The 27,631-nt window shown below is 33.7% G+C and overlaps 1 protein-coding gene across 1 annotated transcript; it reads left to right on the top strand.

Annotated features, from left to right (window-relative positions):
• Window positions 1-505: 505 nt before the first annotated feature.
• LOC127872415 (uncharacterized) lies at window positions 506-27,600 on the top strand. The gene is made up of 12 exons (XM_052415745.1): window positions 506-600; window positions 917-1,004; window positions 6,757-6,975; window positions 7,247-7,481; window positions 7,777-7,871; window positions 8,342-8,407; window positions 10,107-10,301; window positions 11,295-11,447; window positions 23,962-24,040; window positions 26,024-26,038; window positions 26,715-26,735; window positions 27,581-27,600. Exons 1-12 carry the CDS (start codon window positions 506-508, stop codon window positions 27,598-27,600), a joined length of 1,281 nt encoding a protein of 426 aa, XP_052271705.1.
• The last annotated feature ends 31 nt before the right edge of the window (window positions 27,601-27,631 follow it).

Here is a 27,631-nt window from a genome sequence, read left to right as displayed (position 1 = left end):
CTACTCTTACTAACTACTACTTCTACTACTACTACTACTATTACTACTACTACTACTTCTACTAGTGCTGCTACTACTACTACTACTACTACTACTACTACTACTACTACTACTACTACTACTACTACTACTACTACTACTACTACTACTACTACTACTACTACTACTACAACTACTACTACTACAACTACTACTGCTACTACTACTTCTACGACTACTACTACTGCTGCTACTGCTACTACTACTACTACTACTATTTCTACTACTACGTCTACTACTACTACTACTACTACTACTACTACTACTACTACTACTACTACTACTACTACTACTACTACTACTACTACTACTACTACTACAACTTCTACTACTACTACTACTTCTTATATTACTGCTGCTACTACTACTTGTACTACTACTACCACTTCTACTACTACTACTACTACTAGTATATTCATTACAATTAATCAAATTGCATGGTTAAGGTTATTGTTTTAATGTATATATGCATGCAGATCTGCCGAGGTTCTCTGTGGATGTTCTTCTTCCGCCTGCCATAATGGATACAGATACTATCATACCTATTTCTGTCAGATCTCGGTATGTATTACCTAACGTATATGTTTTATTTGATCTCAATTTGTATTGTGTTTTCTGCTTTAAATAAAATATGCACAAATTGATTGGCTTAAAAAGGTTAAAGATACAATTTTGCTTGTGTTTAGGCTACTTATCGACAGACCAAACGAAACACGCTATTTCAATGTCGCCATCAATGTCAAACGACCTCATATCAGTATAAAACGTTCATTAGTATGCATGCACACAGATATGATGTTTGTTTTGTTGATTGTTGATTTGAAGGATATTGTCCCCTATCAAATAGTTAAACCCTAAGAAGGTATCAATTTTGTAGATTTACCTTCAACGCAAATGTGCATGGCAATTGCACGCTGTATTTCCATCGGGGAGATATGCCTTCCCATTTCGAAACGTCAAAAGAGGTATGATCTTTGAGAAATTAGTGTGTAATCAACAAATGAAATATTTTCGTTAAACTTTACAGGGATAGTTAAGTGAAGTTAGTTCAAAATTATTCAGATCAATCAACTTAGATGCATACATGTGCCTTCATGGATTACTTATAGATGTTCCAACAGTGAAAATGTAAAGTAGGTGAAGTTTAGTTTGCAACTATGCCGTTATCGTTTTTTTTTCACAATGGACGACGTCTTGAGCTCCAGTTGGACCGACCGACCGGCCGGCCGGCCGGCCGGCCGACCTGCCTGCCTGCCTGCCTGCATGTCTAACCTGCCTACCTACCTGCCTGCCAACCTGCCTGCCTGCCTACCTGCCTGCCTACCTGCCTGCCTACCTGTCTGCCTACCTGCTCTGCCTACCTGACTTTCCTGCCTGCCTACCTACCTGCACGCCCGCCTGCCCGCCCGCCCGACACCCCCGCCCGCCCGCCGCCCGCCCGACCACCCACCCACTCAAAAAATGCACCCCACCCACCAAAATCCACCCACACACCCACCCACCCAAATCCACCTACCCATCCAAACCCAAAACACACAGCCAAACACCCAAACCCACCAACCAAACCCCATCCACCCGCCCATCCACCACCACACCCAAAAAAATCCCACACCCACCCAACCACCCAAAACACAACACCCCACCCACTCACCCACCCATCCACCCACCCACCCACCTACACACCCACCCACCCCCACCCACCTACACACCCACCCACCCAACACCCCCCACCAAATCCAATCCACCCAAACTTAAGCCACCCAAACCCAAAACCCCCAAACCTCACACCCAAAACCCAACCCACCCACCTACACACCCACCCACCCAAACCCACCCACCCCAATCCACCCAAAACTTAACCACCCACCCACCCACCCACCCAAAATCCACCCAAAACGCCCGCCCGCCCGCCTGCCTACCTACCTACATACCTAGTCCTTGTAACACAGAGAAATTATTTCAAATACTATCATTATCAAATTTCCAATTCGAACAAGAAGTAATGTAAATCAAATAGATAATTTGATCATACATACAATTTCATTTAAAACAATTATAAGTCACATGTAATAATTCATAGAATATTCATGCAAAAGCATTCAAAGCATAATACAAGCTTTATACAATAATAACAATTCAAGCTCAAAACAAATATTATATATGTAAATAAACAATAAATTTTATAATTGCAAAGCACTATACAAACATAGACACAAAGCAAGTTAATTAGCAATTACAAATTATCAATTCTCTAATCTAACAATTACCTTTTATATAAAATGATTTTCACAAAACTACTTTTATTTGGGAGGGTGGGACTGGGAAATTCAATTTTTTTTAACGCTGTGTGTTCAACGCTTACAGAAACAAGTATGAACTTTTTTTCGAAAACCCGTGCGCTCGAGTTAGCAATTCGACCAATCATAAAAAAATAGAAAGTTAACATCGCTCAGTGATCTAATTTTAGAAAGGTATAGCGACAACTTGTAAACAGTTTAAACTTGCGTCATAAATTAAACATTTTAATTCAAGATTAAAATTAGCCAATTTCTTTCCTTAAGTTTTCAACAGTGAGAAATTATATAAAGTAATAACTACAATTAATGACGAATTCAATAATAGTTAAATTTTTATTGTCCTTGTAACACATCGAAATTAATTCAAATACTATCATTATCGAATTTCCAATTCAAACAAGAAGTCATGTCAATCAAATAGATAATTTGATCACACATACAATTTCATTTAAGAAAATTATAAGTCACACGTAATAATTCAAAGAATATTCACGCAAAAGCCAACATAATGCCAAACACATACACAAACAATATAAGAAAAGCAACACAAGCAAACAATAGCGACATAATAAGCGTGTCCATTCACGGTGGGTGGGTGTACCAAGTTCTTGCTGTCATGCATAACAACAGTTTGTAGCCTGCGTCCATTTCTTTCCCCTACAACATCAAACTTGATGAATCACTGGAATATTAACTTTTAGAGGTCAGACATCTCAGATTACACTCACCCAAAACTGTATTTAGGCCAGCATGACTTTCCAGGGAGCAGCTGACAAATACTTAGATACCTGGTATTCTTTTTCCGCTGAGCACACATGATGCTTTTCAGAAACATTGTACTAACTTCTCCATTCTGCTAACTCCGAAATCTAACAAGAACATCATATAGCTTTTATTTCTGTGAATTACATGGTTCATCACATTGTATTGTAAAAGGACTCTTTGGATAATTCTATTTTTTTTCACAATATTCCTTCTAAAGACCATCTGATATTAGATATAAGACATTATATTTGCTCATTGTGAATTGTTTAGAAAATGATCTAGGAAGCATCGCTTTGAACATGTCGCTAATTCCATCACATGATGAGTAGGAATATCAACATGATGCCACTTGGATTGCCCATGATGCCTCTGCTTTTGCTATTTGACCGCTCACTGATAAAGGCTTAAGAAAGACACTCTGCCCCTCCTTTTTAGTATCACCACCTCCTATTGACTGCCTCCTGGTACAGGTGATGTAAATAGCTGTGTCTGGCGTTTATCTGGCCTTTATCATTGCGTGCTTTTATCAACTGCTTATGTTTTGATCCATCTACATGGACCAGTAACTGAGACAGGCCAGAATTTGAACAGGATAATTATGCCTTTTCAACACACATAGCAATACACAGCAAAGCAGTTCCCAGAATCTACCTTACAACATTTTGACAGGGAATTGATATTATTGTCTACCTTTTCTAGCCAAGCAGGGTTCAAACTTGTTTTACTACCAGGCGTGATAGTAATGTGTTAGGAAGACACAGCTTGTCCAAGTTTCTTCTTAGTACCTAAGACAAAAAGTTAACATCCCTTAGCTGAAACAATACGACTGGTATGCATCTACATATTTATTTTTTACATGTCTTATGATTTATTTATTTTTACAAAACAAATGAACATAAGAATCTTTCTATACTATTAATTAAAACATATTTGTAGATGCAGTACCTTATTATACGGTTAAGGTTTTACTACAGACACATATTATATTATAAACTAGCTCATATATGCACAAAACATTCTCCAAACATTAAGCGGTTTGCTTAAAAAGCTGTGCAATGTTAGAGCAGAGCAAAAAAGGTGTAATGAACCTGAAAACCATTCTCAATGTGTCTGTCATAAACTTTATGTACTATCCTCATCATAAAACCCCAATGTTATGTCAAATTCTAAGCTATAAACCAGGTTTGTTAATAATTTTTTACAAATAGCACAAAACGATAAATAAAATGTAAACTTATAATAATTTATAAATGACATATTATCTCAAGCAAGCCTATAATTATTATTAATCATTTTGATAAATGGTACAGTTGGCTACACCCTCAGCAAAGCATAATCGAGAAGTTGAAGTTCTTTGTATGGCTAATTTAATGGCATTGTTTTTGCATAAGGAATATGATTAAATCATACAATAATTTTAATTGTACATTATTAAAAGCAGCAGTGGGTGGCTCATCTTATTTGTTTTTGTTGCAAACTTGGTCAGAACTAGTCAGCTAAACAGCTTCTGTCCATGAACTTCAAATATATCTAGGAAACAAAAATTAATGCATACCTACAGCAAACCAAAATATATTTTAAACACTATGAATACATGTGAACATATCCAGAGGTGACATAAAACACAAATTATTTTACAAATTTTAAGACTCGTCACTAAACAAGACACGAGGATAACTTGGAGCTTTTTGTAAAAACTAGGGAAAAGTAGGGGTAGGAAAAACTAGGAACGCTCGAAAGACTGAAGCTTCAAATAATGCATTAAGAACACACAAGCTAAGGTACGTTTTGGATTCTTTCGATGCTTAAAAATATTTAACTGTTTAAAAAAAACTCCACGTCCGCATTGTTATCCCCTAAATCAAGAGAGTATAGCTAAAACTGGTATGTTTCGTTACAGAAATTACGCCACATGAGATACGTAATTAATTGCGTAACAAATTGAATGAACATGAACGTTCGGAAAGCTGGTTCTGTAATAAATTTTAGAGAAGGAACAAAATAGTATGATATGAAATATAAACGATAACACACGGCAGAGCTTGGCCGGACGTTTATTATCGGCTCTAGCCGCATATAGGCCCTCGATGAAAGTCGAACCATGTCTTCATCAAGTTCAATCAATTACAGAAAAACTGGGCATAATAAAATCAGATAAACATAGGGGGATACACACAAAGTAGGATCAAATAGACAATCAATATTGCAATTTGACCAATGAGAGAATTAATGTTTTTAACCCGTTTGATGGGAATAAAATAACATCGTAGAGTATTTGTATATGAGATAAGTAAACATTGTTAGACAAAATTGTACATTTTCTTGACATTGATAACCAATATTTCTTTCATTCAGAATGGTTTTGGTACAAGTGTTATATATCACATTGGCGTCATCAATTAATTAAATATCCCGTAGTTTTTAGACGCTGTCTTATTTCCTTTGAATCAATATGTATAAATTGATTTTGCTTCTTAAGTAACGCAAAATTGATATTTAAGATTCATAAAACAAAAGTATACAACATAATGAGTCAATAAATGAGAATGTGTATTACTTTCTGCACAACATTCGTTAAAGCTATATTACATTGCATTTTGAAACTAATAATGACGGCTTCTTCCTGACAAGTACAACGATGATCTTTGATTTGTTATAATTTGATGTTGTATTTTATTTTTTAGTAAAGAAACAGGACTTCGACTGATTTAACTTGATCTTTATTAAGTTGATCGACTTTCAAAAGTATCAATTAAACATTGAATTTATGAGTACTAAACTTGTAGCACTAAATGTATATTATTTGTTGTAAAACGTGAATAGCAATGCAATGAGTTTACTGTTTGTCTTCATGCGTATGTTTGTGGTAAATTCTGGTTAAGTTTTGTTTGAATTTCATTAACATATGATTGTGGTAAATTGTTTTGTGTTCTGATGAAAGTATTCAATTGCAAATATGGTAGCTCTTTCTCTATTTTTCTTAACCGATACTTGCTAAAACCATTGTTCATGTCTATATAAGTGTGTAAATATATTGCCTGCCTAGCTCTGCTGTTTTGAAGGTATTTCACTTTTATAATGTTAAATAGTCTTAAACTAAAAAGCTTAATGCAAAGGCTGTGCATTTATAATACAGCTGATATTCAGTGTTAATGATAAATTAAATGCTTCTAAATCAGCACCAACATCGATTGTGTCCATCATCACATAGAACATAAAAATGTTACAACCAAATATTGTTTTCCATAAAGTTTTTATTCGAAGAACTTATGTGGAGAACCAGAATATCAAACAATATAAACAGTGTGGCCTCCTTAAAATAGTTGGGATTGAGTTTAGCTTGATTCCGTTTGGGTGTGAATACAACAATTAATATTGATAAATATTTTACTCCCGATTTTCTAGAGAAAAAACTGTGAAATTATTTATAATTTGTTTAAACGTGATACTAAAGGCCGGCCGTTTAACCAATTAAACAAATTAATTAGTTGCGTTGATCGTTCAAGACTGATATAAATAAAATGAATACATGTTCAAGTTTATAAGGGTTTGTCTGTCAAGTCGAATAGTTGGGGTATTTTTTTTACCGTCCATTAATTTCACCCTTGTTGATGCAACTCAAGTCTATCTTTATAAATTTATTTTATTAATTTAGATACAAGGCATTGCTAACTTCAAAGTACCGATGTCGCAGGTCAGAGTATACAGATGGTGGAGTGATTTAAAATTAAGGGTCATTGTGACGGACAACGGCACAGAGCTTTCTTACGCTGTTGAGAAGGAAATTATCATACAGGAACCACACTCAGACGTTTTTCAACTGAAGCAGATAGTAAGCCGACGAGGTGTAAATGGGTTAAATTACACGACGTCTGTAAGTGATTGTATCCAAGAGTTTCACTTACATAGCTGCATATCTCATGTAATGAAAGAATGATTCATAATGAAATAGTTTTTAAGCTATTTCAATCAATTCATTTCTACGATTATTCATTAAAAGTAATTATTTGATGTTGTTATTTTAGAAGCAATTCGAAATAGCCTTCTGTATACATATTTTGTTTTGTAATTCATATTCTGAAATCAAAGCCATAGACATATATATGCATAGTGTTTTTTTTTGTTAAATTATTTGGCGTTTACAGGTAAAATTAATGAAGAATGGCAAATCACCAGGTATTGCTGGGACCCTCTTTTTCAATGTCACCTATCATGATGAAGCTGTATTGAAATGTATGCAGGCTAATCCTCAACATGACTACGATTATATCAAGAAGAGTCAGTCATTTTTCTCTGCTCAAACACATTTTGGTGTCAATGGAGTCGCAGAAGTATCCTTTCCAGTACATTCTACAACTGAGAAAATAGAATGGTCGGTAGGTGGACACTATTTTACAAATTTTAACTCGAAATTTTAAATTTCTTTTTTAAGTATAATAAATTATATGCTCAAAAAAACAAAATAATATATAATAGCAATACAAAAAGCATTATTTTTACACTTAATAATTCGTGATATAACAATATAATGTTACAATGTCTAAAACAAAAAGGAAATTATACTATAACAATTTCTGTTTCAAAATGTTTGCAATGATAAGTGTGTTGTTTTCTGGAATATGGTTTTACAATAATGCCATTATTATTAACTTATTTCATTTCTACTCCCAGGTAGGTTACAATGCTGATGCAAAACTGTTCTACCAGCTGTACTTGGAGCAACAAAGCAAGTATATGCTGTGGATGCAGTTCAGCGGCGCCGAACTGGAGGTGAGCTATAAAAGGTTTAACATGTAAGCATCAATAATACAGCGTCAATCATACGATTACATAATAAGTTAAACGCATTGATAATGACCTCTTGTGAAATGTAGAATTTTAAAAAACTATTTTCGAACAAGCATATTTGAACAAGCACCGAAATCAATTATTTTCAACAACTTCGTTTATTTCCTTGATTGCTTTCTGAAACCTTTAATTTTGGGAAACAACTGTTTACAAATGTTTAGTTTTAATCAACAACATTCAGTCTTCAGTCAAAATGAGTCGTACAATTTTGAAAAAAAAAACATTGTTCAGCAGCCTGTGTAGAATATCAGCAAGCCGATACTATTTCGGGCTTCTCTTAGATCTCCGCGCTTGTGACAATGTCCATATGCACAACAGAAAGCTTTAAATCAATAACATTTCGACTGGAAGAAGAAGCAGCGGTGACATTTGTTTATGTTTTCTTTTCAAAGGTCGGAAAGGTGATAGAAATATCGGTTGCAACGATGCAACCAATATATGGTCTTATAACTATGGAGGTAAATATTTAATCCACTATGTCGCCATCTTAAGTTTTGAACGATATATTCAGAATATTAATGTATTCAATACATTGATTTGAACAGCTTTGCTTATAAGTACGATATGTACGCATTAATTCGGTATCGTTTAAATAAATATTTCGCAAGTGTGTTCGCAGAAAAACTAATTATTTACACATAATTTAGTTTATCAATAATACCTAACAAATTTCTCGTTAAGCTATTTTAGGTTTAGGAACACTTATTCGACATTCAAATGATCTTTTCCTTCTTCGCATATTTTCTATCACCATGCTATTTAGCATCCAATATCAAAGTTAAAGAAAATTTGACCCCAAAATAAGGGATTCTATGACATTCCAAGTTGCCAACCTTCACAATTTGTTTGCCATTGTTTTATAATTATTTAATTAAAAAGTTGGCTATTTATGCATATTGCTTTTAATGTGCAGTTTTTGTATCAAGTGGAATAGAATAAAAATATTAGCACACAAGTATTGTTTTCCCTCATCCGAAAACCTAAAAAAACAATCTCTAGTCCTTAGTCATTTTGAAAATAATTTATAAAACAATAACGGCAGAGGGAAACTACACATTTGTGGAAATAAGTATTCCGTAACCATGCTGCAATTGAGAATTTTAGATTGTATATACAACTATAATACATTGTTTTTAAGTATGAGTAATATATAGTACATCCTTTCTAATTCATTTGTTAACGAAAGCAACCGGGCTCGTAATAGTTAACACTGATGATTGCCGGTTGCAAAGTGGTTGGTACACTCGCTTCTCACGTAGGCGACTAGGTTTCAATTACAAGTTGAGTTCCCTCCGGGTACTCCGGCTTCCCTCTTAACACAAGACCACACCAAAATTTGAAAAACCTTACAGTTACAACAAAATAGCTGGACATTGCAGCTATTCTATATAATTAAAACATTCGTCCCAACTTGCGGGATCTAGAAAGTTGATAAGTAGGAGTGCTTGGGCACACTCCGGGTCCACACATTATGTAGCCTCTGGCTCGGAAAGACCCTCATAAACTTTGAAATTCACACATACTCACGGATCAGTTCATATTGCTCACATACGTATTAATACTCAGAAGGACATATATAAAAGTTTAATTTTACAAGCGTATGTTTAAATATGTAAATGATGAAAAATTCAAAATCAACTTTTATCGTAACAAACCGTTTATATCCATGGTGTACCTACTCAGTTATTGATGGAATTGCTCACTAAAACCATGGAATTTAAATGTTTTCTATAATGTATAAGACAGGGATAATGTTGAGTTGGTAAATCAATGGACTTGTTCATACTTTTTTATTGTTATTCATGTAATTATATGTAGTTATTTACAACACTAAACTAGTTGGAATAGTCTGGAATAATCTAAGGTAAAACAACAACAACAGCGTTGAAAAAATAATTTGCCACCCGCACGAATCGTACCCGGGACGTTTGAATGCAATAGCGTATGCTTTATCTCACACAAAGGCTTGTAGTATGAAGCAGTTTATATCAGAACATATATCTTGTTTTGATTTTGACCAAATTGTCGTTGTGCATACTCAGAGACCGTTCGGGATAAGAAAATAAGGCGATATTGAACGAAATTCATTAGAAATCTAAAGCTTAAAATCGAACAGCTAAACTATTTATAATATATATTTATGTTATGATTTTCAAGGTTTATAACGGGAATACCATGGTGGATTTTGTCTCAAAAACTGTTATTCATCAATCGAATCTGACGATGAACCTAGCGCTGACGAACGACATGGTCCCGTTATCCTATATTGTTGTATCTCATGTGACAAAAGACGGGTATATTTTGTCGGATAGTGCTTACATTGATGTCGATGGCTTGCCGATGAAAAACAAGGTTTGTGAATGTTTTAATCATTAAAAACATCGTTGAATCTTTGAATTGCGTCATCGTAAATTACAATTCGTTAAATGTTTGATTTAGTAGGAGCAAACTTGAATTAAATTATTGTATTGTACAATACCGTCATACTTGTATAAAATAAGTGTATACAATACAATTTAATTGATAAAGCAATATGATTAAAGTAGATTTTAAGTAGATTTTAGTTGTATCATGCCATAGGGCTTACTTTCACATGAATTGGTCTCACAGGTCGAACCTTGGTCGCACCCATAAGCTCAGGTTTGCATTGAGACTGGATCTACATTAAGTTGATAAATACTTATCATGCCGTAGCGAAAGTGAGTCTATTGAAGCATTTTTGAGACAAGACTGGATCTACTGAGGTTGATACATACTAAACATGTAATAACAGACATACGTCATTTTTAGCACTCTTATAGAACTATTAAACGCAAGATCGCTTTGTATGGCGATATCGGCTGCTTCGGACTTTCTTACACCCATTGTGTAAGGCTTTGTAATCGAGTGGATTCGGGTTGCCTCGTGGTCATCGAAAATGTGTTAATTGATTTATTCGAAAAATCGTGAGAAGTACACTAAAGTATTGTTTTTATTTATTAACCTTGCGCCACTCCCATCTGTTTATTATTTCCAGCAATATGCAATCTAACAAGTATAAACGGATAAGGTGTGACGGGCGACGAATCTTTTTAGGTCAATTAACAGTTTTGCACGGATCCACAGTTTATGTTTCATTACTCTGGCTTGCAAACTTGACTAAAACGACAGCTTTTACAAAACAATATACCATGTGCACTACTTTTGGCACCATGCACATATCAATTATTTATGCACACTATGCATCGCAAATTTCCGAAACATTTTTGGTTGTGATGCATTTATCCGTGGATGGTCGTGCAAACTAATCATACCAATATACCTTGTTTATTATTAATACATTGTGATTGTATTTTAATATTTTAGATGGATTTGCAACATAACTCGACATCCGTTGTTAAACCAGGAGATTATGTCGGCATCAACATCACGACTGACCCTTACTCGACTGTTTATTTGATGGTCGGTAACGAAGGCAATAGACTTCTCGAAACTGAAAATGATATTTTGCCACGCGAGGTAACTGTACAGCATAGTGTAGTCATATACTTTTATTATTGCAATAGCAATGTCAAGGTTCCGTCGTCGTATGTCGTTTTCTCTTCCGCCTTTCGTTGTCATAATTAACTTCTTTACACCAGCAATATCTTGATAAAACTTAATGACGATGTTAATATTGACAATATATAGGTGATTTGATTGTTTTTTAAGAACGACTTGAATCAAGTCACCAGGTCAAATACTATTGATAATCTTGTTTGCAAATATATTATGTATTTATAATATTAGTATAAGGAAACGCTGAGTATAATTGTGAAGATGACCTGTTTAAGTTTTAAATTGTGTCAAGACAATACTTCTAGCTGATCCTCTGCCAAAGACTTTTAGTTCAGTTAAGTTCAGATCTTTGATAGTGTGTGTACAGGCTAAAGCTGCTGATGGCTTGCAGGATAAGTGTTCTTGAAGCAAAACAGGCGGCATTTGTAGCGTAACAAAGTAAATTACCAACAAAAAGAAAGTAAATATTATTAAATTAAATATTAAATAGTAAATATTAGTATATTAAATATTATACGTATTGTAAAATTATGAACAACAGAAATTCGACGTTATAAGCGGGTCACGAAATTGGCAAATTCCTACTATAAACTTTGGAGCAGTGTCAATATTGAAACAATACCGATCGAACTATGGGTGTGGCTCAGCTAATTAATGATACATTTTTAGAACGATGCCAGATGATAGTACAGATGGTATCTTATAAATAACATCAAACTAGACGAGAAGAACGCACCAAATTAATTACTCATTGCGTATCTCGCTAATTAGACATGTCTTGAGTATGCAGGCAGTCCATAGATTGTTGTATGATTTCATGTAAATAGCGGACTGACATCCTGACACGTCCGTCGCATAAATCATATTACTTCGCTACCTTTGGGCACGTGGTTTTGCACAAGATCCCGTCGGAAATTGTACACGTCACCATTTGGGTGTTCCAATCTATATTAAATAAAAGCTGCGCCATGAGCGCATGATACGCCCGTCGTTCGCCAATGAAGTAGTAAGGTAATAAATAACCCTTTGAATCATTTTTTTACTTCAGTTTATTTGTATTTGAATACATGGTTTATTTTATAAGTACATGAGCATGGAAATCACGAAATTTTGACGAACAAAGTCCCATAACTCTGGAACCACAATTCAGAATTCCGTCAAAAACGAAAGGGGATCAGGGTTTATCAATATTAAGATTGTGTTGAAATTTGAAAAAAATCCATCGAAGGATATTTGAGCTACAGTAGGACATTCAATGAAATCACGAAATTTTGACGAACAAAGTCCCATAACTCTGGAACGACAATTCAGAATTCCGTCAAAAACGAAAGGGGATCAGGGTTTATCAATATTAAGATTGTGTTAAAATTTGAAGAAAATCTGTCAAAGGATATTTGACGTAGCGTACGACATTAACAGACGGACGGACGGACGGACGGACGGACGGACAGACGGACGGACAGACGGACGCGGGGTATACCATAATACGTCCCGTCATAGACGGGCGTATAAAAATCATACAAGGTGACAAATCCATTTATTAAGCATACAAACTGGTCTAATTTGTTCCGGATTTCAGTTACTATTGCATAAAAATGATAATAACACAGCTAGCTTAGGTGCAGCGTTGTCAAGAATTATGGAAGATATACCCGTTTCATAATTGGAAGAAATGTTAACAACTTTGCAACTGACGTGGTGTTTAGCTTCAAAGCGGAGACGTATGCTAAAAATAGCCGAAATAAAATTCAATTCAAATTCTATTTTAAACAACGTTATACAAACAGAAAGTAACTTATTAGATCAACACAAACGTTTTAACCATTTATAAGAGACCTACTTTGTGAGTGAAACCGGAAAACGTTGAAAATCAACGATATATTTTGGTGACCTCAGTCACCGGAGCGCTTGAGTAAACAGCGATGTAAATAAACTGATTGTTTGTAAACACCATTGACTTTGAGGACACTGTATTTTGAGCTCAAAACAAGTTGTATTGCTCTTTTTTATATGGTAATTTACAAAAGCATTTATATATTGTTTGTTGATAACCTTTATAAATAAAATATGCAAACAATATTTAAAAATCGGTAATAATTACGGATCGTCACCTTTTATGAGCCTTTTATATATGTTCTTCAGAAGACGCACACGGCCGGAGATAGCGGTCATATAATTTGTTGGTTTAAACAATATTTATTTAGTTCATTGAAAGTACATATAAGCAATACAATACAAACATACATATTATATTTGAGCAATATGCTAGGCAGGTAGAATTGCAGTATTGCTCTACATAAAGGCTGTAAAATACAATTGATCAGAATTGAGAAGGAAGCTCGAGGCTTATACTATGTCTCTCTTCTGTCAGTTAGAAGCGCTGCTGTAATGGTGTAAACAACCAAACGTATAACAACTATTTAAAGACATGTCAAAATTACGAACAATATTACAGTGATAGATAATTGCATACTGGTTAGAAATGTAAAAATACTATAACTTATAATACAAAAAGTATAACAGAGTAATGTAGATAGCATAAGAGCTAATAAGTGGAGAAGGAAAGGGATAGCAGTGGAAGAGTAGAGTTTCAGAATAAGAGAAGTTGCGGTAAGAAAGGAAGCAGTTGCGGGAACGGGGCATCGTTAGCAGAATATGGTTTGTTCCTGAGATAGAAATGGTTTAGAATCTATGACTATCTCGGATGAAAGACTGAACATGTTTGAATATTAATGAATTTACTTCATATGAGTCGTCTTTAACACCGAAAAGAAGAAGTTGCAAAGTAATGGGTAAGAATCTAGACAGATTGTTAAAAAGGATAACTCTTTTTTCTGTGTAAATGGGACAATTGAAGAAAAAGTGATATGTGTCTTCAATCGCACCGCATTGACAGTATGGACTTTGTACAATGTTTTTTGAGTACAAATGTTCATTTAAACTGCTACAATGCATTCGTAAACGCGCATGTAGAATATTAGATGTCCGCTCCCCATCGTAGAAATGATGGGGAATTATTTTCAGATCTTTGCTAAGATTTGCTTTGAATGCAGAAAGAGATTCCGGTAAATTGTTCCATAAGTTTATAGTTGATGGTAGGAAAGATCGTGTAAAAAGTTGTGATTTGCATTGGATACTGCGAATGTTGTTAGAGTTACGAAGTGGATAAGCAGATCTTTCTCCCACGCTAGAGGGGATAAGTGTGCACAAGTATGGGGGTGCTAGTGAATTATACATTTTTATAGAACTGGGTAAGTTTATGTTTTGTTCTCCTATTTTTTAATGGTTCGAAAGCAGTTTCATTGTATAGGTTTTGCAAGGATGCCAAACGTGTTCCCCCGCTGATTATCCTCGCTGCTTCCTGTTGAATCTTCTCAAGTTCTATTTCATCTTGTGTATTAATGTTATCCCATACTATATCAGCGTATTCAAGAATTGGTCTAATAAATGTTGTGTAAATCGATAGAAGGGACTTTCTATCGAGCGTAAACTTGAACGTTCGCATTACATTGAGTCTTTGCCATGCTTTCTTCTTGACTGATTCAATATGGTCATGCCAGGAACATGTATCAGAAAAAGTTAAGCCTAGATGCTTGTGAGACGAAACATCAGTGATTTGGCAGTCGTTGAAAAAGAGAGGGGGATGGATTGGGCGGTTGATTTTTCTAGATATAACTAAGGATTCGGTTTTGGATGGATTGACGGTTACCAACCACTTATCAGCCCAGGAATGAATTTTTGCAAGATCAGTGTTAAGGTGATTAGCCGCTTCAACAGGGTTGTCGACGATGATATATAGCGTGGTGTCGTCTGCAAACAGACGAATTGGACAGTGTATATCTCGTACTATGTCATTTATATAAATGAGAAAGAGGAGGGGCCCTAATATAGACCCTTGAGGGACACCAGCGTTTATGGGTAATGGGTCAGATCGGCAGCCAGAGATTACAACACACTGGGTCCTCTCGTGTAGGTAGTCTTTTAACCAGGATAGAAGATTGCCCGAGATACCACTAAGCCGGAGCTTGTGGATAAGTCCTTCATGCCATACTCTGTCGAAGGCCTTAGAAATGTCGCAAAAAACGGCTCGAACCTCTTTACCTTCGTCAAGGGCTTTACAAAAGGAGTGATACACAGAGATTAATTGGTTCACAGTGGAATCTTTTGGAATGAATCCTGATTGAGATGGGGTTAAAAATTCAATAGGCCTTAAATGGTTAAAAATATATTTGTGGAGAATTCTCTCGAGACATTTACTTAAAACACTTAAAAGGGAGATCGGTCTGTAATTTTCAACATCCTGAGGATCAGACTTTTTGTGAAGTGCACAAACAATTGCTTCTTTCCAGCTCCGTGGGACCCTACCATTACTAATAGAAAAATTGAAAAAAAAATGTAGTGGACCTGAAATCTCAGATGCAATTTGCTTCAGAACTTGACTATTTATTTGGCCTGGACCTGATACCTTTCCCGTTTTCATAACTTTAATGGAATCCAAGACATCTTGACGGGAAATAATTAGATCTTCAAAGACGGGGCAATCTGGCTCTTGGGAATGTAGGTTGTGCATATGCGTACTTGGTGTAGTTAAAGTAGATTGAGATTGGAAGAATGAATTAAGAATATTTGCTTTATCAAGGGGTGACTCATATATGGTACCATTATGAATTAAGGGAGGCAACTCGTTTTGTGTGGTGTTTTTATTTGTGAATTTTTTTATTATTTTCCAGAAGTCGGATGATGAGTGTTGATTTTCACGTATAAGTTTAGCGAGATTTTCAAAGTGCACTTTTTTCGCTGATCTGACAAGATTATTAACAATATTACGTTGTTGGCGAAAGACGTGCCAGTGTCGGTCTAAATTGGTAGCCTTGGCTTTTTTGTATGCTCGTTTGCGGCGTCGGATTTCTTACGAATATTAGTATGTAGCCATGGATGATCGGCTGTTCTTATTGTACATATTTTGTTCGGGATTGTAGCTTCGCAGAGACTGATAAGTTGACGTGTGAAATTTGAAGTATATATGTCAATATTATTATCACAACAACTGTTCCAATCGAAATTCTGCACAAGTTGTCGTAGATTAGTGTAGTCCCCATCTTTATATCGCAATATTTTACGTTTAAAATTAGATCCAGCTATTCTATTGATGTTTATGACGCAGTAGACTGGGCAATGAAATCGAAGTTGCTGGTTAAGAAAGGGTTCTCCAACGCCGCTTTTTAGCACTTTCAAGGAAGATGTTACTATAAAAAGATCAAGAATGGAATTCGAGGTTTCAGTAAAATGAGTAGGTTCTTTAATAATCTGTGTGAGATTATACTGTAAAAGAAGGGAGTCCATTTTGATCCTGCACTGTGGTTTATTCATGTCAAGATTAAAATCACCTGTGATAACAATATTCTCAATACCGGTGTCAACGGCTAGTGAGATCGAATCGTTTATGCATTCTTGTAGATAAGGAGAAGAATTTGGTGGTCTGTAGAAAGAGCCAGATAAAAGACGCCTTTACTTTATACGTAGTTCGACCCATAGACATTCTAGATCATCATTTTGTAGGTCAGGTCGTTCAATGGCAAAGAGATCGGATTTTACGTATACTAGAATACCTCCATGGGGATCGTTTCGTCTATCCCGTCTGAACGGCTTATTTTATAAGAAGGGAAAAGTAGGTCGTCAGTGTCAACTGTTGAGCTGAGCCAAGTTTCAGTAAGCACTATAATATCAACATTTTTGAGATCTGCATACAGAATATCTTTCTTGGCGAGGAAGCTCTGAACGTTGTAATGAACAATTTTTAGATTATGGGCAAATGCATCATTTATTGAAGATGAGAAAGATGTACCCGAAGAGGAGGATGACATATCAAGGGAGCTGTCGGGTCCAGGATTTGGATGGACATCGCCTCCTCTAAGAAGAAGGATTGCCAGCCAGCAAACTAACTCAAACATATTCATTTGTTGAAGTCCTTTACTTTTCATTGTACGTGAGTGGAACAAACCTATCCTCATCCTGTACACTCCTATGTCAGTGTACATCATGTAATGCTGAGTGCAAGAGATAATTGGATGAGGAAAAAGCTATCGTGCGCCCGGCCCGCAAGAAGTTAAAGAAGGAAGGAGGATTAATGAGAAGAGAAGAATAACAAAAGTAAACACAAAATTTGGTCATGTTGATGTTATAGAGATGTTAAAACCTCATTTGATAAATTTATATTTTGGGCTGTATAAGTCATACAGAGAGTGGAGCTTAAATTGAATGATCGCGTAGTAACATAATAGTACAAGGATCTACGCAACATGCGCTTCGTACTTGGGCAAACTGAAAAATGACAAGCTTTTTACAAAGCTTGAAGTATATGCTACTGCGGCGTGTTAACGGGATAGTCTGTGTTTGTACAATGTGCACGATTTCCGCAAGCTGAAAGAATACATGTGCACCAAGTGTGTGGCGAAAGATTGTAGATTACTATTTAGGCACAAGTTAGGAGTGAGTGATCGTGTTAATTGTTTTTTTTTCTTAATACGAGTTTACAAGTTACTTCAGGTGAAATTGATATTGAAAAGTGCATCTTATTGGGTGATTTTTAATGAAATGTGTGTAGTTGCATTTACAAAATAAAGTAGAAAAGGATGTGTGTATTCACTAAAGTGTAAATATTCATTTTCCGAGATTGTGGATTTTTTTATTCGTGGATGGATTACCAGTTAATGTGGGATTTATTGCACACCACAGTTGAAGGCAACATTTGGACGTATATTTACAAGAAGCGAGTCTGGTAAGATCTTACATATCATAGAAGAAAGTAGATGTTTGCTATTCGATATGTTGGATAACTGCTTGAATAATTGACCTAGCATATGGATTTACTTGCAATCAGTCAATCTGACAACACAATAGGTCTAAACAAATATCCTAACAAGCAAGATAAGCTATCTGGCAGCTGAGCTTCAAAATATATGAGTGGTTGTGAGTACACAGAAGGTTAAGTTGCTGTACAACACAAGATAAATCAACCAATAACTGGTGTTCAAATATGTAAGTGTTGAGATTTAACAAGTAACAATTAATTATGTTGATGTACAAATATAAAATTGGTCATCCAGTATGTGGGGTTAAACTGCCTAAGTGCAAGAGAGTACATAAGTACCAAATAATAAAGTTGCTGTACAAAGTGAGATAACTCAGTCACCCAGGAACTGTTCAAGTTCATATATGATTGATAGAAAACAGTCATTACACACATGCATAACATATTGTCAATTGACTTATAAAACATATCCATTTATCATATACACCTTAAATATTTGTTAAGTAAGTTAACACCTATATTATGTTTAACTATAAGTGCAAGAAAATACACAATCAATACACACATGCATAACACATTATTAAGTGACTTGTACATTATTACGGTACCATTTACTGGGTACATATACATTCCAATAATATGTACTAAAAAGAAGTATCTGAAACATTTACCAGTTTTATGTTCAAAAATAAATGCTTGGGAAAATCAATTCAGAAACATGCATGCATAACATATTGTCGAGTGACTTGTACAACATTACCATGTGTCATATACACCATAAAAGAATTATCATATAATATACATACTATGTACATAATTCCATTTGTTATCAACTACTGATTACCATCATTTACCTAACACAACTTTAATATACACCATTTTTATGCACCATTTTTATACACCATGGTCATAGATTATTATTTTATAACATGGTGTCATTTGTTATGTACTCCAGTACACCATTAGCATTTATTATCTAATAACCTCAGGCTTATAGAAGCAAGATACATATTTGTCAATGTGGATGGTAACTCAATAGATTTGATAAATAATATGTTTTTAATTTATGCACATTGTGAAGGTAATTATTGTAGTATCAGTACCTATTTTCAGTTTTGAGTTTTTTTTTATTCATTGTGTGCAGTGAAATAATTAGATGACTCACTTTTGTCCTAATCTTGTAATGTTACAAGAGAATGGAAGTGGGTCAATGCTTTTTGAGATAGAAGAACAGTAATATAAAACAATCTTAGAAATGGAAAGCGAAAATGTCCGAGATTATTTAAATTGTTTATTAGGTAGTGATTAATTTATTTTTTGTAAAGATGCTAGCTTATAATCGTGTTTATTGGATTGAGTTCAAAGTTTGTGATTGCATTTTTTATAAGATGTGCATATCCACAGATTGATTTTAGAAATCTATGGATCAGATATATCTTGTCAACAATGAAGTAGAAAAAAAAACAAACAAGCTACCTGCCATGTGTTTTGGTTCTTGGTTTATTTTAGTTTAATTTATTGTGTGTGTCAATGAAAACAATTATGTGGATAATATTGTGCATGAACCAAGCAGTGGTGCAATTTATTATCCAAACAGATTGAGGAAAAGTTTAAATAGTTATACAGTATGCATAATGCTAACAGCAGGTCTATTTAAGGTTTAGTGCAGAGCAGTATTGTTTGATGGTTTACAATAGATATATCCTTATACAATAATTTCTTAAGATGAGAACATATTAAGATTTCTTTTAGAAGTTAAATTGATAATTTTGAAATAATATAGTATTTTTTAGAGTACCGATAACATATGAGTTATGTAGATAACCCCTTAGGGAAAGGAAATTTATAAATATAAGCAGTTTTTTACCAGTTTAATTTAGAAAATTGGGTGTAAAACTACATTAACATTATTTAAGCAAGAAGTAAACCTGGTTGTGGTATAATACGTTTACATGTAAGTGTTATTATTGATATTATTTTTTTAATTCAAACTGTAAATAGAACCTCATGGAGTACACATTTACATTTTATAGGTATATACATGCAATATGGCAATGTTAAAATGTATTTTCATTATAAAGTTATGTTGGTATTGAAGAAAAAAAAGGTATTTTAACAATTTTCATTATTTTAACATATTTGCATTGTTGTTGGTAAAAAGTCAGTGAGTATATGGTAGAATGAGTTTACTTAACATGGTTTCACATATTGACATTTCAATGGAAAAACACACAGTAATTATGGATTTGTTTTTAACATATACATAATTTGTATGTCATACATTGCATTTACACAGTATATTCATATTATATTTGAAAAAAAGAAAACATGAGACAACATTTTATTAAATGGTCACACAAATTAATGAAAAAAACAGCACCTTGTAAACTATTTACAGTCAGTAAAAAAGTTTGTACTATGGCTTTAGTATAATTTCTTTTTTAATTACTTGTTTTGACACATTCATGTTATTTTATTTGTAATTTTTCATTGTTAAACAAATTTATTTTAATTATATAAGAAGCCCTTTATGCAAGATATGACAAGAAATATGGGTACAGTTTAAGTTACATACAATAAGAATAACACACAATTTTGATAATTTACATAACTTTTACATTATTTGGATGGCATTTGTAACAAACATTAGAGTAGGAGAAATCGCATTATGTTAGTAAATAGGCAAATATTTGCATTGTTGTAGGTAAAAAGTCAGTGAGTATATGGTAGAATGAGTTTACTTAACATGGTTTCATATATTGGCATTTTAATGGTAAAACACACAGTTATTATGGATTTGTTCATAACATATACACAATTTGCATGTCATATATTGCATTCACACAGTATATTCACAGTATATTTGAGTAAAAAGGAAAAAAGAGACACAATTTTAGAAATTGCTTACACAAATTATTTGAATACAGCACCTTCTAAATTATTAATTGTATGTAAATTATTGTGTAATATGGTTATGGTATAATGTATTTTAAATTACTTGTTTTTATGCATTAATGTTATTCTTTGGATAATTTCAATTGGTCAACAGAAATTTGTTTTAATTATATGAGAAGCTCTTAGTGTAACATGTGACAACAAGTTTGAATACCGTTTAAGTTATATAGATCTACAGAAAAATAAAAAGACACACAATTTTGACAAACATTTGCATAGCAAACTTATAATTATTTTTTAACCTATGTATGTACACATACACATAAACATGTACATATCTTGTACAAGAGCACACACATTTGCATAGTACACATAAACATGTGGTATTGTTTTACTTATTTATATAGTTATGTATTTATATATGTATGACTAGTTATAAAGAATATGATACCATGATTCATATATGTGTTTAGTTATGTATTCAAATATTTATAACAAATACAAATAATTGTACACACTATTATACACATGAACATATCTTGTACAAAAACACACACATTTACATAGCACAGATATGAATATTGTTTTACTTATTTATTTACACAAACACATAAACATATCTTGTACAAAAGCACACACATTTTCACAGTACACATATGCATGTGTTTTTTTTTTACTTATTTATATAGTTATGTCTTTATATGTACGACTAATTATAAAGAATATGATACCATGATTCATATATGTTTTAAGTTATGTATTTGAATATTTATAACAAATTATTCACACTATTATACAAATGAACATATCTTTCACAAAAACACACACAGTTGCATGGCACACATATAAATATGTTATTTTTTGTTTACTTATTTATGTACACATACACATACACATATATTGCACAAAAGCACACACATTTGCATAGAACACATATACTTATGTTTTTTTAAAAACTTATTTATGTAGTTTTGTATTTATATGTATGACTGGTTATAATCAATATGTTACTATGATTCATATATGTGTTAAAGTAAGTATTTAAATATTTATATCAAATTATACACACTATTATACACTTAGACACAACTTGTACAAAAGCACACACAGTTGCATAGTACACATATAAAAATGTTAATTGTTTTACTTATTTATTTGTTAGAGTATGAATTTTTGATTCTCATATGGGTGGAAAAGACTTTTAGGTAAGATCTTCATAAACAAAATGTTTTATGGTATATAGAACTTGACTTAGGCTATATTTACATGACAATTCAACACTAGACTTTATCTCATGCATGTTAGGGTATATTTGCTTGTAGCCAAATTTAGACAGCTCCTGGATGGAAGTGATCTTGATTTTCTTGTCCTGATTCTTCAGCTTGATAAAGATGTTACCATCAAATGTCCATGTATCCGAAATGGGAGAGCTGGGGGCGTTTTTCAGTTGCCTGCAATGGAAAGCAATTTCCCTTCTTATGGGTGTTAATTGTTCATTGATGAACACTTTACTTTTGTTGAGTCTCAGCTGTTTTCTTGATTTTATGAACTCTGACTTTGCTTTATAGTTTGTAAATTTAACTATAATATCCCTGTGCTTTCCATCATTCCTTTTTGGTGGTCCATTTCTGTGGGACCTGTCTATGTCTGAGAGAATAATGTTGGATCCACTCTCTTTTGCGATGTTAAGGATGATATCATCGGTGGATTCATCTGAATTTTCTGGCACATTGCTAACAATAACACGGTGACGCCTGCTATATTGATTGGCATTGTCCAGGTCTTGCTCCAGATCAGCTATTTTATTGGTTAAGGTGGTTACAGACTGTTTAAGTACACTGAGTTCATTTACCAGAGGGGCAACATGCTTGGCTACACATGCCTGGACAAGCCCACGGATTTCATCTCGGAGGGAGATTCTTAGGGTGTGCACGATTCTTTGCAGATCAAAGTCGGTTATGTATGACTGAGGCATCATCTGTATGGGGGTTGACTGCATAGTGGGTGAAGTGGTCATGTATGGTGGGATCTGCCTCTCAGGGGATATAACATAGTGATTGTCATGTGCACTTGTTAGATGTGCTGAGGAGCAGTCTGGATCTGCAGAGACAGTTGGGTGTTCGCACAGTTTTTATCAACAAGCGTTGAGTCAAGGTTATCACCATGGGTACTGCTGTTGGACATTTCGTGAGATTGGACGACTATATGGAATTCAAATGTGTAATTAGGTGAAAACCAGTCCACACTTGACCCTTCAGTGCTCTCCGATTCGTACTCAGACTCAGTGTCCGTAGTTAATCTGGACTTTTTATCAAGTTTTAAGTTATCAGGGGAGACAACTTTACGTTTGTGAGCACGAATCCGTTTTGGTTGTGTTTTGTTAAGATTGTTTGAATCTTTGGTAGGAGAGACAATGGACGTTAGATCACCTTTACCCATAAGATAGTTCTGATTTATGATTCGGACGAGGTTAACTTAGTTGTAGACAAAAATTACATTTTTTTCATGAGAGCGATTCAAAATTTGATGTGTTTACATCGGAACCGGAAGCATTATAATATAATTTGTTATCGTCATGGGGCAATAGGCCGTAACATTTAACTTGTAGTTCAGAATATTTTACGAACATTGGAAAACGTTGCGTTAAATCAATAGAAATAAATCGCTTTGAACACTGAAATGGACTTGTGTGTGTTTATTGTGTACGTTTATTAAGATGTAGAGACTATGTCCCACATTGCTTACTCTTGTTTTTTCCTTATTACTCAGATTGCTGAAATAGTGACCTTGTCGGACGGAAGAAGTTTTAAACCAAATAGGACGGACGAACTTCCGACCGCCTGTGTAGGTAAGGTGCTTTCTTTAACTGCATCTACCTTTTTCTAGATCCTATATTTTATCACGAATCGAAATCTAAGCTGGTTCTTATAAATAAGAAGCGTGGTATATGGAAAAACGCATGAATCTGATTGACCGTAAACGTCTTGATTAAATAAGAGTGTAGGGACAAGAAACTCAGACTAAATGACATCGGTCATGCCTCTTCACAGCTGACAGGGCTTTTTGTACTTACAAATTCATTAATGAATAAGCTTACACACTTATTTTGTTTCACGGATCATTTCGTAATGTTCAAACAAGTAATATAGTATAAGTCACAAATCAATAAGATTATTATTTTATTAAAGTGATATTATGAATTGAGCTGAAAAAAATAACAGGTCAAAATAGTAAGTTAAAATGTGGTTAATGTGGTTAATTATCTGCAACGCATCTTGCTACCCGTTGTTTATAACAAATATATATTATATTCGATATTTTACGTGATTGGTGAGTCCTCTTAGTCGAAATGATCCGTAAAACAAAATATTGTCTTTGTGTCGTATGAACGAACCTGCATAAAACTCAATTTAGATTCACATTGTAAATTGAATCATTCCTGTCGTCAGTTGTCAAAACGAAAGTATGGTTGATATTCAAAAGCATTATATTTCTCTTTTCGGGATATTTTTTCAATATGTTGATGCTGCATTAACGAAAATACGTGTATATGAAGTGAAAACACCAAATATAAACAACCGGTTGCGATAGACACCTATAAACGGTTAGATGCACATAATATCACTTAAACATTAGTTCATTTTTGTTGTTGCTGAATTTATATATGTCGTGCATAAATTTATGAGATCAATCTTAACTTGTTATATCTAATTTAAATCTAAATTAGCATAAATTATATTGTTTCACATGTTTTTCATTAAATTAAACGCTTGCATTTATTCGGCTACTTCCGTTTGCATATTTTTGCTACTGACGTTTGCCATTCCTAAACGTACTACTGACGTTTGCCATATTTGTTTTCACTCTTTAAACTTTTATTTAATATCTGGTAGATATTTTTGTTTGTTTATACATAGACCTATGTAATATATGTTCGTCCGGTAAAGCATAGACAGTTCTGTGATCGTTAATTTTCGAGAACACTGACTCTGTGTAATTTTACTACTGACGTTTGCTTCTTAAATGGAAATTTGCGCCGAAGTGTTCTCGAAAACCAGAGCAACACACAAAACGCGTGATATACCGATCGAAAGCTATATGCATGCCATATTGCCTGCACTAGGTCGTATGAAAGTCAGAGGATGATCAGCAAAGATATTGGAAATAAAACATACCTTGCGCGGCCGTTTGTTGTCATAAAAAGACTACTGACGTTGACTTTTGTGGTCACGTGACATTTTTTGTTCATTCACAGTGTTACATATAGTTAAGATATGCAGCATTAAACATTAATAGAGTTATGATGCATAGCATATAATATTTCATCCCTCGAAACAATTAGGCATTACATCAAGATAGTAAAACAATAAAACAATAAAAATAAAATATACACCATCAAGCTGTTATAAATATTCATGAGGGAAACACTTGATAAGTAATGTTTACCACATGGATATGGCTTGTTACATTGTTTATTTTAGTTTTTTTACGAATTTGTCGCTGTAATCAAAGTAATTCCGTCAAATAACTGCGATTTGTTAACATATTGAAACGTTTCTTGGTTACAATAGGCGCACATGTTTTTTTGAATGAGTAACTGATAATTCCCAGCAATTGTACTAGAGGCAGGGAATGTTCTTATAAATATCACATATAATATGGCCTAGCTGTGAAACGAAGCCGCGATTTGTGGAAGAGCGCGCAAGCAACTTAATTTGCTTACCGTGATATAGTTGTATTTGTATCTAAATAATACAATTGAATGTAAATATTTATAATCCAAATGCTCGTTATTACAATGGTCAATAATCAAAATTTGTTTTTCATACAGAATGGACTCCAGTTCGTGAGTATAAACATTTCCGTTTTTAAAGCAAATCGTATATTTTCATAAATTGTCTATTTCACAACGAACAAGTAAACTATTTTAGAACATGATTATATAGGAAAACGATTTTGGTTGCAGTTACAGTTCGTAGTAGTAGTGTAGTGGTGTAGCATTTATGTATATAAAGAAATTTTGTGATGTGTTTAACGCAGATAATTGTACTCAGCTTGGCTTTGAAAACATAAACCAAGAGCCTTTGCGAGTGGTTTAAGTTTTTGTTCCGAGCAATACAATACAAGTACATTTTTATGTATTCGACACATGTACCAATATTATTCCGTCATTTTAACAATCATCTATATTTAGAGAATGACTAAAATAATACTCAAGGAATCAATTAATGTCAGGAAAATAAACAAAACGACGTATTTATCAGGGCTAGTGTGTGCTCAACCGCGATCATCAAATGTGTAGTCCAGCTCTCTACCGAGTAACTTATCTTTCCGCTAACTGATATTAACAACTATTAAAACTTTTATTTGATTGTATTCTCATCACAATTATTACTACGCAATGCGAAAATATATAATATATAGATGCGCTTATTATTTATTTATCTCAAGAAAGTATTATGCTTGTTTTAATGATATTGCAGTATTGCTTTTACCAATTATTAACGTTTTTGTTTATGCAGAAACGACTACACCTCAAAATTGTAAGTGTGAAATTTTTTTTAATTAGACAAATTGTGCATTTACATTTACTAACTTTGAAACTTACTGATTAGTTATTCATAAACATAAATCAAGTAAAAATATTTTTTTAAATCAAAACGAGTATTGATGTACATGCAAAATATATATGCATGGTTTGTGTAACAGTTGAACACAGATAATTTAACTATGCATGATCCTCTGTCTCTGGCGTGTCAAAGATTCGATGGATACAATTTCAATCGATAAATAGGTATGTGTCACATTTTAATAAATAAATACCAAGCCGAACCTAACACTTAAACCATAATTAATCACACACCAAACGCACGTTTTAAACAATTTCCATCAATATATCTATGCAGACGGAAATTACATAAACACGCCCGGGTCGGAAATACTACGATAAGCGAGGCTTATTAAAACAAAAAACATGGGCGATGAAGATGTTTTGTACATTATTCAGATTCATATAAACCGTTTCCTTATCGAGAATACGCACATTTATTTGTTTCATTGCCCGTATAAAAAAACATATTCTAATATAAAAGTTATGAGCAAAAAATTAAGCAAATTTTTGTTCATTTTTCATTCAAATATTTATTGCATGCTTTTGCACATTAGTACATGTAATAAAGTCGTTGTTTTATTTAGCAATCGTACGTATTTGCGTATCAAAAGCTTACGCTCTGTCAAAATAGACAAACTTCAATATGTTGCAATTGTAGAAATAAACATTTATTTGAAATTTGAAACATTATGTTGCTTATATTCTTCTTACCTTTTGATGTTAAATCGTTTTTATTGTTTTTTCATGTAGCACCATATTTCATTTATATTTATTCAGGGTATCCTGGCAGTAAGTAAAGTATAATTAATACGTATGTCGTTCTGTTGT

The sequence above is a fragment of the Dreissena polymorpha genome, chromosome 3, assembly GCF_020536995.1.
Source record: "Dreissena polymorpha isolate Duluth1 chromosome 3, UMN_Dpol_1.0, whole genome shotgun sequence".
Classification (NCBI taxonomy): domain Eukaryota; kingdom Metazoa; phylum Mollusca; class Bivalvia; order Myida; family Dreissenidae; genus Dreissena; species Dreissena polymorpha.
The sequence above is the reverse complement of the archived record's forward strand: the minus strand, read 5'-3'. Positions and strand labels throughout refer to the sequence as shown.